Source organism: Petaurus breviceps, unplaced genomic scaffold (genome assembly GCF_028583685.1).
Source record: "Petaurus breviceps papuanus isolate PSGF00001 unplaced genomic scaffold, PetGlider_PUasm1.0 90769, whole genome shotgun sequence".
Taxonomy (NCBI): domain Eukaryota; kingdom Metazoa; phylum Chordata; class Mammalia; order Diprotodontia; family Petauridae; genus Petaurus; species Petaurus breviceps.
Window position 1 is genome coordinate 18,800,159 of NW_027187341.1, and position 12,485 is coordinate 18,812,643.

The window sequence follows — 12,485 nt, forward strand, 5'->3', positions numbered from 1 at the left end:
CCAGATGCTTACATTAGGTCCAGATCACAAAGATATTTCACAATTAAACCTAAATAGTTTCTGTTTTTCTTCTCTGCCACTCACTTGGACTTTTCTTATCCTGCCAATTTGGGCCTCCCTGCCACTTGATATATGACCACCCTGAATCATATGAGTTCTATATTATTATTAAATATTGTTTTTCTTTGTATGCCTCAGACCAATTTTTTTGTGTGCATGCCGACCCTGTGATTTTTACTGGTTTGAAGAGTTTCTTAGGTGAAATAATCATATCGGTATTGATCAGCAACTCTTCCATTTTACAGAACACTGATATAAGTGATTTGCACAAGATCATGCAGCTGGTACAGGCAGAGGCAGGGCCTGAAAGCAGGCCTTTCAGAATCCAGGGCCAGCTGTGTGGTGTACTGCTTGTCTCTTCTTCAAGGAGTAGTTGTTGAGTATGTGTAATACTTTACAAAGCAGGAGAAATAGGGCAAAGTTCTCTATAAAATAACTGACCTTTGAGAGTAAGGAACCACTGGTTTTTTTTTAATGCACATGATTTCACTTTTGTTTCATGTACATATACTTTTACATGTGCAGAAATATATATGCATATATAATATGCATTATTACATGTGTGTAAATATTACTTCATTATAGATATAATACATACCATTGCTAATTGGATTCTAAATTTAAGGCTAGGGACTGTGTATTTCCAGACACCATTCCTTTTGCAATCTCTGTTTTTAATCTTTAGCTCTACTGGAACAGTTTGTTAAAACATATTTAAGCTTTTTTTATGTACACTTTTTTTTTTTTTTTTACCAGGTGATTGAGATCTCAGAATATCGAAACCAACTGTACGAGTATCTCCAAAACAGGATGATGGCCATAGCCCCCAATGTGACAGTCATGGTCGGTGAGCTAGTTGGAGCTAGGCTTATTTCTCATGCAGGCAAGTCATTGTCATTTGAATTTTTTGGTGTCCCCTTGCTTTTTAGCAGTCAGCATCCAGGAGCTTTCTTAAGAGCTCTAACTTACAGTGAGATGCAAGAAAAGCTATTGAATGGTTGTTGTTTTTTGTTTTTTAATGAAGTCCTATAGGTATTCAAGACTGAGGGTTGAAGTGATCAATGATGATTTTAATTGGTTTGCCTGACTTCTTTTCAATAATGAGGGCAACTCTAGTCACTACCTCTTCTGAGACACTTCTGACCCATTGTTAAATTGGATTAGAAGCTTGTGACAACACTAGGAGGTAGACTAGAACCTTGCATTAACACACTGGTAAAATTAAAAATTACTTTACTGTTACCCAATGATTGACTATGCCAATCCACAACATTGAACTGAGAATCATGGGATAGTGAGGTTCCAGTGTGGTAACTAGAAGGGGATAATTAGTATTTTTCTAGACTTGTGCAGATGTTACCCTTATTTAAAATTGTTCATTCAAACACATCCTTTTTCTCTTCCTCTGGTCTTTGTATATGATCAGTTTAAATGCTGCCAGTAAAAGATTTGGTGTTATACCTCTTTATTTTTAAACAGTTTTAGAAAAGGGCATATATACACTGTGCTACAAAATAATTTATACAGGCCTCAGTAACTTGACCATTTGCACTTTTGCTCAAGATTTCACACATTTTGCATGTTTGACTCTATATAGTTGATAATCTTCTTCTACCTAGGTTCCCTTTTGAATTTGGCAAAGCATGCAGCTTCCACCGTGCAGATACTGGGAGCTGAGAAGGCTCTCTTTAGGGCCCTGAAGACGAGACGGGACACCCCTAAATATGGCCTGATTTATCATGCTTCCCTTGTGGGCCAAAGCACCCCCAAAAACAAAGGAAAAGTGAGTTAGTTTGTTGCTCAGATATCTGTTTCTCAAGAAGAGTTCACAAAAATTTCCTTCCTTCTAGGAAATTTCTCGCTTAATGTGTTATATATGTAATCATATATGAAGCATCTTTATCTCAACTTTTGCCTCCTTTTCTGTGCAAGTAGAGAGAAGATAACTTTTTACAGAATGAGAGAACTTTTAGTTAGGAGAACTTCTGAGGGGATAAAAACTCAGACACATAATTAGCTAAATTTTTCTGGACTGATGTAGGTAGAGACAGCTTGTGAGGCAACATTTTGTTATGTTGAATCCAATGCTTTTTTCAAAATCAACAGTTAATAAAGGGGAGTAAAGATATGGTCCATTGCTGACTGTGTCTTATAAAAGTCTATTCCCTAATGCCCTAATTGAAGATGCCTTTGATCCATGTATCTATCTAGATGACCCGTATAGATTTTGTATAGATGGAAAAGAAGGCATGTGTCCATAGTTTCCATGTTTTAGTATTACCAAGGTTCACAATACCTACACAGTTGTTTCATACCTTCAGCATGGGTCAGTCCCTTTTCCCCATCTTTGACTCGTTAGTGCCATTTCTACAGTATCTTTTTCTGGGTGCAAATAGGACAAGATCAGGATAGTAGGTAAAAAATGTGACCTATCTGTATAGAGCTAATCATTTAAATTAGAATAATGAAGGAAATTGCTGGAGGAGGAGTGAATGGAGTACCAACCTGGTGCATAAGAAAGAGTGCTAGACAAGGAGTTTGGGACACGAGTTTAAATCCTGGCTCCATCACTGAGTGTAACCTTAGGTATAAGCTGGTCAGTCTTTTTAAACACGTGGTCCAGGTTGGGGAATGGAGGATGCTTTGTAAACCTTAAAGTGCCATAGAAATCTGGGTACGTTGTAGAGAGTGAGTTGTAGAAAGTGTAGTGCAGACAGACCTTTAAGGCAGAAACAAAATGGGTCAGGTAAAGAGAGCATTCAGAGAGGTAGAAAAGTCAGGAGAGTCTAATAGCACAGACTCAATGATGAGAGCTTTAGAGAAGGAAAGAAGATGAGAAAAAAAAGGCCAGTGGTTTCCATGACCTTTAAGAACGTTTCAGGGCAGTTAGGTGGCGCAGTAAATAGCACCAGCCCTGGAGTCAGGAGAACCTGAGTTCAAATTCAGCCTCAGACACTTGACACACTTACTAGCCATGTGACTTTAGGCAAGTCACTTAACCCCATTTGCCCTCCAAAAAGCAAAAAAAAAAAAAAAAAAAGGAGTTTCAGTAGAGTGGAGTCCAAAATCAGTTGGAGTAGTTGGTGCCAAAGGAGGGGCTGTGGGTGTAGCCTCTTCTTTCCCAATTGATTGCAGTAAATGAAGGGGAGTATAAATACGGAATGTTAGCTAGGTGGTCCAAGAGGGTCAAGGGAAGGTTTTTAGAATTAAAGAAACCTTAGGAAATTTGTAGGTAGAATAGGAATAAGCCAACTGAAGAGTAGGACATTGACAGAGGAGGAGAGGAGCTATAGGCAAAGGAGGAGGGAGGTGTAGGAAGTTGGAAGATTGTTCCAGTAGTATGGGAACACCCATTGGTGTTTATAGTCAGTGGAATCCACAGGGTTATGACGACTTTTCTCCTGGTGATACTTAATCCCAGAAGCAACAGAAGTAAAGAAAATGGATATGGAGGTGCTAACTCTTAGGGAGGTTTAACTAAAGTTTCACACTCAATGGGGATAGGGTAGGCCATAGGATTGTATTGAGGAAAGGGAACTAGAGGTCATATTAGGATGGAGAATGTGATCGGCAATCTGTGATGACCACTTTTACACATATGATTATTGCAAATGCACTAATGTCAATTAAGTAGAGTTTTAGAAGTTCTGAATCTTTATAATTCTGAGAGAAAATAGAGGCATACATTGGGAGCATGGAGTAAAGTTGAAAGAGAGCTGGAAAAGGAGACTTAATAATTATGTCCTCAGGCTACTGCTATAATCAGGTTCAAAAATATGAATATTCAAGCTTCCCCATTGAGTAATATAAGAACATGGGTTAGACTAGGTCTTAGTCACAGAGGTTTGAGAAATGACAAGAAGAATGTGGAGAGGACAGAGTAACTATTATCTTGGTGTGTCAAATGATAGCACTTATCCTCTGTTTCTCTTCCAGATTTCTCGAATGTTGGCTGCCAAAACTGCTTTGGCTATCCGTTATGATGCTTTTGGAGAGGATTCCAGTGCTGAGATGGGAATTGAGAACAGAGCCAAATTAGAAGCTCGGCTGAGGCATTTGGAAGAGAGAGGGGTAAGAGCTATGTCCTTGCTAACATTCAAGCAACAAAAGAGGAAGATTTCCAGGGGAAAAGGGTAATTTGCAGTTTTAGTACATTTTAATTAAAGACAGAATTAAGGCCCCTAAATGGGGCAAAGAGCAAAACAGCATTTTAAAATGCTTGTACCCTATAGATCACTGTAGTTCTTTCTTGACCAAACCTTGCTACTAGTTCACAATTTTGAGAAATGAGTGATATTTTTACACTTACCATGCTCAATCATGTTATTCTTTGTGTAATGTGTTTAAATATTAAGAAACCAGGAGCAGTTTATCAATTACAATCTTCCTGGCATTCTACTTCAACTCAAAGAGTTTCTTCTTTACTGTGTTATATCTCATAAAAACCAAGTACTTGGTATAGTGAAGAGTACCTGACATAATCAGCAAGACCTAGCTTCGAGTTCTGTTCCTGACACTTACCAGGGGTTGGGGGGAAAGAGTTTTTATTAAATGGCTGCTTTGTGTTGTGCTCAGCACATGGCTAAGAACTTTACAGACTTTATATCATTTGATCATCACAGTAACCCTGGGAGTGCTTTTATTATCTCCATTTTACATATGAGGAAACTGAGGCAGACAGGTTATCTGAGTTGCCCAGTCGCATAGCTAGTTAGTAAGTGTTTAGAGCCAGATTTGACCTCTGGTCTTCATGACACCAGACCCCCAGCATCCTATTCATTGAACTACTTAGTTGCCATAGAGACTTAACCTTTCCAAGTTTTACTTTCATAATGTGTAATACGTTTGGTACCTACTGTCATACATGATTATTGCAAGTGCAATGATGTCCATTAATTGCTTTGTAAGCCATAATGCAGTATATAAATGACAGTCATTCGATGTTTTGAAAAAGTTAAACCAATCCTTCTGTGTCCCTTGTGGAAGTTTTTTGTATGACTTTAAGAAGTGATTTAATCGGACACTGGACTATAAAGTATGCAAGGACAGATAATATGGATGAGTGAGATTGTAAGAAACTGAACGAATAGTTTGATTGTGGTGACTGTTCTTTTGCTTTTCAGATAAGAAAAATCAGTGGCACGGGAAAGGCGTTAGCAAAAACAGAAAAGTATCTTCATAAAAGGTAGGTAGGCAGGTGCTCATTGTGTGGGGAGGGCTCAGCTATACCTCACTGAAAGCTTACCTGTCATGAGGCACATCTGCATCCTGTCAGTCTAGAAGTAGATCTTGAGGTAATGTTGTGCTATTGCGTCTCCTAAATGGAGAAGCATTGATTCAGCTAGCTCACAGCTATTCAAGCGTTAGATTTCTTGAAAGGTTCGTTTTAATATTTAACCCATATACCTCCCAAAACATTTAAAATGCAGGTCATATCACACTCTAATGTTAAAAACCTTTATTATGCCACTTTGTACAGAATTCTAAAAGTCTTCCAGTTAAAAAGATTCCTAAGTATCTGTAGAGCTTGATGAAATTACTTGTCTCTCTTTCAGTGAAATAAAAACTTATGATCCGTCTGGTGACTCAACTCTTCCAACGTTGTCTAAGAAACGCAAGTTTCAAGAAGTGTCAGAAGAACAAGATGATGAACCGAAGGTTGAAGTGAAAGCAAAAAAAGCCAAGATTGTAGAAGTTAAAGGTTGCTTTGAATTTCTTCTTTTGTCTAATTTATACTTGAGTTTCTTTGTTAATTACTGATTTGTGATGTTGGAGAGGCATTTGACTTTGAAAGACAAATAGGCAGTTCCTTTGGACTTCTGAAAGAGGGCTGTATATTTTGATGGTGTTAAACTAGCAAACAAAATATTTAATACTTAGGTCATCTTTTAAAATATCTAACAATGATATTAAGAAGCGGGGTAAGAAAAAATAAAAATTTAAAATATAAAAATAAATAAAAAGAAGCAGGGTAAATCTTATGGGTCATCTCTTAATTTTATGTTCAAATTTAAAGAGGAACAACTGATCCTCAGCCATAATGAGAAGGTATCATTAAATACTTATATGATGGTGTTTATATTCAGTTCACTTCTCATTGTTGGTAAAATTACATTGTATCTGTGTTGAGATGGTTTCCATTTGTTACTGATTGTTAATACTCCTAGTCCATGTTCCTTTTGAAGTATGAAGTTAATTTTAGTCACTATCTTAGGTTCTGTCTAAGCATGTCAGTTAAAAAAAGAAACACCTCAGTGAAGTCTCCAGTATACCAACATATGCACTAGTCATTTACAGACAGATGAAAGAATAAAGAGGTAATAAGCAAGTATATGGGTGAGACTAATATGAAGGTTAAAGTCTGGCTCCAGATTGTAAATACAGAACTTGGGCAGTTGGTAATCTCTTGCACTTTAGAGCCATTTTCACAGCCTGTGCACCAGGAAAGAAATAAGGCTAAGCAGAAGGGCTAAATTATTGGAAAGTTAAGTTTTGTTAGATAATAACAATGTAGACATGATCAGCATTGGAATTGGACCTTGCACCATAGTAAGCTCCCACTAGCAGATTTTTAAGATGTAGGTAGATATCCATTCATTAATTCTGTTGTAAAGCACATTTCAATGAGACGAACAGATTGGACTAGAATCACGTGACTCATCTGTGCTTCACTGCATGTTTTATATAGGAAAATGTAGTATGCTGGTGATGAATTACTACTTTTTGTTTGTTTGTTTTAATATTCAAACCATTTGTCTAAATTAGGCCCCATGGAAATAAAAGCATTTAAGCAAGTCTCTTCTGAAATCTAGAAATGTGTGTAAGTACAGAAGCAAAGCCATAAAACCCCATTTTCTCTGGGGAAGGAAATAACTGAGCATCATTCTTTGTGGTAGTTAACTCTGCCTGTGAAATACTAATTAGCATCCATATCTCAGTTCTCGAAATACAGGATTTTGATCTATTACTGCCAGTATCTTAGAGCATAACAAGACAAAGCATGCTGAAGTTCCTGATATCCTCCAGGGAATCAGCTAAGTGAAAAAAATACAAGGCTTTGTCATAATGCAGGGATTTTAAATATAATTGTAGTGTTCTGGGCTTAGTTCAGTTGATTAGAACTGGGTGCTTGTGATGTCATAGTTTGAAGTTAGGACTCTGTAAAGCCTAGCCAATTTTTGTCGGAGAAACTCTTTGAAAGTCATAAACTATCCTTTATCTTAGACCACTGTCTTTAAGTGTGTGCCCCAGAGGGGGCGAGAGTAGTTCTTTAATCTATCACCACTAAAAACAGTGCTATGAACACAAAAAGCTCATCTGCATTACTATCTTTCACAAGGCCTCAGGAGCTGCTTCATGTTGCTTTCTGTAAAATGAAGAAAGTTGGTGGTTTTTCAGGCATCCTACTTTTGATGTCCTAGGGTTCACATGAAAAAGTAAAGCAGTGTCTTTTGGAGATTGATGCTCCCTTTTTTTGACTGCAAGGAGCCTGAAGGCATTGAGGTCCATTGTGACAGGAAAAATTCTGACAAACTTCAAACGATCACTTCTTCTCTCTTGGCCTCACTGAAAAGAGAAAGTTGAACTACATGGTCTCTTAAGTGTCCTAAATCCAATATTACATTTTTTTTCATTATTTACAGAGGAAGAAGAAGAAGTAGAAATTGATTCTGCAAAGAAGAAAAAGAAAAAGGAAAAAAAGAAGAAAATAAAAGAAGAAATTCCTTCAGTGGAGGAGCCATCCACTAGTATAGTCATTGAAGTATGATTCAAGTTTAATTACCACTTTTTTTTCTGGTTGTGGAAAAAGTCTATATTTAAAACATTATACAGTGGTACTATAAGCAGCCATTTAATAAGTATTAATCTTTGTGATGAGTTGATTTCCTTGTGGTACTTATATTTGCAAAATTCCATCACTTTGTGACTGATTATTTTACTGAAGGTTTGGAATAGAATAGGGGTTAGTTTGTACAGTCTGAACTAAGAGTGGCTTTTACATTTTTTAATGCAGTAAATTATTTTAAAATGTTAAAACCATTCTTAGCTCAGGAGCTATACAAAAGGAGGTGGTCAGCTAAATTTTGAGCTGTAGTTTGCCGTACAGATTTTTTTTAATCTTTGTTAGCATAAATTATTGATAACTGTTTCCAGAGCTCATTTAAAAATTCTCTATCCTTTTTAATTATTTTCAGAGTCCAGAAAAAAAGAAGAAAAAGAAAAAAAAGAAAGAGACTGTGGATCAATGAGATGGAACAGCTTAAAGGTTTTGACAACCTGAATAGATTTTCCTTCCAATTTAGCTTGGCACACACCAGAAATGGTCTCTGAAATATCAGGACAAGTGGACAAAACAATGAGTTGTCTTCTATGGCTCTCAATCATGAAACGGACACTTAATTTTTGACATCTTCTTTCATTTAAAAAAAAACCCTTCCAATTCCTAGAGTCTTTGATATACAAGTAAAGATATTTTCTTTGTATCATGAGTCAGTTGTATGTTTTCATGTTTCCAACACTGGAATCCTTGGTCCCTGGCCTTAATTTCATAGTAGCATAACAAGCTAAAGTAAAGTCAAAAAGAACTTTACTGGTTATTAGCCCAGTCCCCCTTGTTTTGCAGATGAAAATATTAAGGCCTACAGTATCAGGTCTTAGGCTAGAGCCAAGCCCTCAACTCCGGTACAGTGTTTCCTGATAGTCCATGATTCTCTTTGATCTCGACACTTTCTTTTTTGTTGCTGAAGCCACAGCTCTTTGTCAGGCCGCGCTTGTGATGCCATTCAGGAGGGTATGGTTATTCAGGATAAAGGTGAGCACTGTCACATCAAAGGAAGGTAAGAAAAAGCTGGGGGGGAATTTGCTCTGAAGTGTTTGCAACACCCTCTGCAGCTTCTCCAACATAACTGATCCCTCCAGTATCCTTTGCTGGATTCCCATCTGTAGCGTGCCTGCTAATTGCCTATCCCCCAAGGCACTGTCTAGGGTCCTCTTCTCTTTTGACTCTGTGCTCTTTGGGTGATGTCATCCTCTCCACTGCAGGCACGTGCCTGAGCTCAGCCAACAGCGGCTTCCCATCGGATGTCCTGCAGACGCCCAGATTCGCCTTGACTGAGATGACTGCTCTGTCTTCCAAACCCCATACTCCTCTGGACTTCCTGATTGCTGCATAGAGGATTGCTTTTCTTTTGGTTATGTGTGTGTGTTTGGAAGCTCTGAATCATCATCTTTAATTCCTCACTTTCACTCCACAAAACGGTTGCTAAGTCTCAATAAGTGTCACAACATCTCTTAGCAACTATCTTATCAAGCCCTTCTCACACTTCACCTATGCTGTTGGAATAGCCTCCTGGTTGTTCTTTCTCAAATCTCTCTCCAATGCGCATTCTACAGAGATGCCAAAGTGATTTTATTGATGCACAGTTCTGACCAAGTCGCACTGCTTGAGTGGCTGTTAGCTCTCAACAAATATATTCACCTTTTGGACATTTAAAACTCTTCCTTCATAATCTGTCTCCAGCTTCCTTACCTGCCTTACACGTTACTCTCCTTCATACAATGATAAGCCAGATTGATCTTGCTTTTCCTTTTGAAGTACTTAACTGTCTCTGTGCTTTTGAAATATACTCCCTCTTTACCTCTGCCTCTTAGAATTTCTAGGCTCAGCTCAAGTACTACTTTATAAATGAAACCTTTACTATTTTTCTAGTGGGTTACCTCCATAGTTTTTTAAAAGCTAGTTTTTTCTAATTTACCAAGCATTTTTTGTCCTGCTTGCCTCTCAAATCTTCCTCCTGGGGAGGAGGGGAAAGACACAGATAAGTCCAAATTAGTGCCAATAATTAATCCTGTGAAGTGGTCACATATTGAGATTCCCAGTCTTTGAAGTTATAATTATGTAAAAATAAGATCTTTGGTTCTAGCCCAATGGAAATATGCAGTGCAAATTCAAATAATGCAACCGCTTCATGAGAGTTCATTATTCACAGCGTGGACCTGGCTGTACAAAACCCTCCTAACAAGCATAGTCAAACAAAAACAAATTCGTTCACCATGTTGAAAAATGCTTCTCACTCTGAAAAACAGTTTATAACCTCTGTCATGAGGTAGGCATCATTTTTGTTGGTCCTCTAGAATCACAGTTAATTATTGAATCAAATCTTAGATTTTTTTTGTTCAGTTTTGTAATACTGATTTGTATATAAACTGTTGTGAGAATTTTCAAAAAGCCCATCTTCCAAGCTTGTTCCCAAGCCTTCACTTCAAGCATGGTAGTATTCCATTACATTCATTCAACATGATGTGTTCGGCCATCCCCCAACTGAACAGCACCACCTAACCTACCAGTTCTTTACCACTGTAAAAAAGAACTTAAATGAATATTTTTGTACATAGGACCTTTTCTTTTTCAAATTTTTTATAGATGTAGTCATGGTAACACTGGGTCAAAGGGCAATGCACAGTTTTAGTCCTAGCTGTAAATTGCTTTCCTAAATAGTTGAACCAGTTCTTAGCTCAATAATCACATACTTTGCCTATTAGATGACTGATAGAATCCCAGTTGTTGCTTTAATTTGCATTTCTGTAGTCATGAATTTTGGAGCACTTTTTCAGGGCTCAGATTTCTTCCTTGAACGTAATCATATCCTTTGACCGTTTGTCAGTTGGGGAATGGCTTATAAATTTAAACTAGGTCCTAATTCTATCTTGGAAATGAGAAGTTTTATCAGCATTTTTTCTTAGTTAACTTCCCAGTCTTATTTTAATTACGTGGCATTTGTGCAAATTCGGATTTTTCCATTTTTGTCTTCTGTGATTCTTGTTTCACTTTGTAATTATACTCTACTATATATATATATAGAGAGAGAGAGAGAGTATATATTCCAAATATATATGTTATATATTTATATAGTACATATTAAATAATATATAGTACGTATACTATATATATTATATAATGTATAATAATATATTCAGTATATATACTATAGCACCCTCTTTCCAAGGTCACCAACAATCACAGTACTAAAAGGCAAGAGCTTAAGTGCTCCTGTCTTTAAGTTTGTGGATAAACTTCCACAGAGAAGCCAGAAGGACCCACTGGACCAAACTTCTCATTTTTCTTAAAGCATGGAAAAGAAAAGGGAATATGAAAGGAATAGAAAAAAAGACCCATTTATTCCTCTCTAGAACTATTACAGCATGCAGTTTGGAGTCTTCCATTCAATACTTAGTCCTATCTTTTTGTTTTGTACTAAATAACAGTTTCTTTTTCTGCAATTTGTGTCCAAGCTTTGAACATGGGACTTGAGAATGAGAAAAGGAAATTCATCCCTAGAAGGGTCAGAAGACTTTGTTTTTATCTTTGTATTCTTAAAATTTAGTACAGTGACTGGCATGATAGGGGATAAATAACTTACTGGATAAGGTGAATGAACATTCTGAAGCCCACTCCCTAAGTGAATGGTAGGATGTAACTTGTTAATTGACCCTATTGTACAAAAGAATATCTGTATTCATCCTAAAGCCTTCCTTGTGCCTCTTCATGAGACTCTGCCAACAAGCAGATTATACTCTGGAAGATCCTCCTCAGTGACAGACTTTTTTTTTCTCTTGTAATACGACCAATTTAGCCAAGTTTAGAGAGAAATTTGCTACCAGTATAGCCACAGGATGGTTAATTTTCTTTGATCACTTCCACCTATGAAGAATTTTCCCAAAAGGTTTTGCAGAATTGCCACCTAAATCAGAAGATGCCAAACATTGAAATGTTGAAGTTGCATTTATTTGGATCAAGTTCTATGAACGGTCCTTAATTTTAAAATAGGTGAGTTTTTAATTTTTATGTGACTTTCTGAATTGTTTTCCATTTCCACATTGTCCGTCATACATTCTGTTCTTACTACTACCACTCCACCACTTCCATTCACACCTGTGGTACTGTTGGAAAAAAGAGTAGGTGTCAGGTGACTCCTTGGAAATATTAATAGAGCCAAGCCCTTTGCAGTGACGGTGACAATTTTTTTTTTAAGCAATTAGGTTAAGTAACTTGCTCAAGGTTACACGGCCAGTTATTTCTGGGTGTGGTGCTAAGTATCTGAGCCCAGATTCGATCCCCAAGTCATCCCAACACCGGGGCCAGTGCTCATACTCGCTGAACCACCTGGCCTCCCCTGACAATTTTTTTAATGCAGATTAAAATCATTTTAATGGAAAATTCTTAGAGAAAAGAATAAGATAAAAATTAAATAGTAAATATCTTTATTTATGGAAGGTCACTTTCTGGCAGTGAAGCATCAGGTCAGTATGGGTCAAATCAAAAGCCTCAGTGGCCAGTAGAAGTAGTTCACATCAGTAGACAGACAGACCCACTCAGAAATTTGTGCAAAGTAAGAACTATGTTGGCATCTGATTTTCAAGGATGA

At 37.2% G+C, this 12,485-nt stretch overlaps 1 protein-coding gene and 1 non-coding gene across 2 annotated transcripts in view; both read left to right on the top strand.

Moving 5' to 3' along the window:
- NOP58 (NOP58 ribonucleoprotein) overlaps positions 1–8,549 on the top strand; it is a 30,220-nt gene extending 21,671 nt beyond the window's left edge. The window contains exons 9-15 of the mRNA XM_069068818.1: positions 817–943; positions 1,680–1,843; positions 3,997–4,131; positions 5,184–5,245; positions 5,616–5,761; positions 7,704–7,822; positions 8,256–8,549. Coding sequence (XP_068924919.1) covers positions 817–943; positions 1,680–1,843; positions 3,997–4,131; positions 5,184–5,245; positions 5,616–5,761; positions 7,704–7,822; positions 8,256–8,309 — 807 coding nt within the window. The 3' untranslated portion in view covers positions 8,310–8,549. The remainder of the gene's footprint in view (positions 1–816; positions 944–1,679; positions 1,844–3,996; positions 4,132–5,183; positions 5,246–5,615; positions 5,762–7,703; positions 7,823–8,255) is intronic.
- On the top strand, positions 1,115–1,197 carry LOC138146780 (small nucleolar RNA SNORD11). The gene has a single exon (XR_011164579.1). It is a non-coding gene; the product is annotated as a small nucleolar RNA SNORD11 (small nucleolar RNA).
- Positions 8,550–12,485: the final 3,936 nt, after the last annotated feature.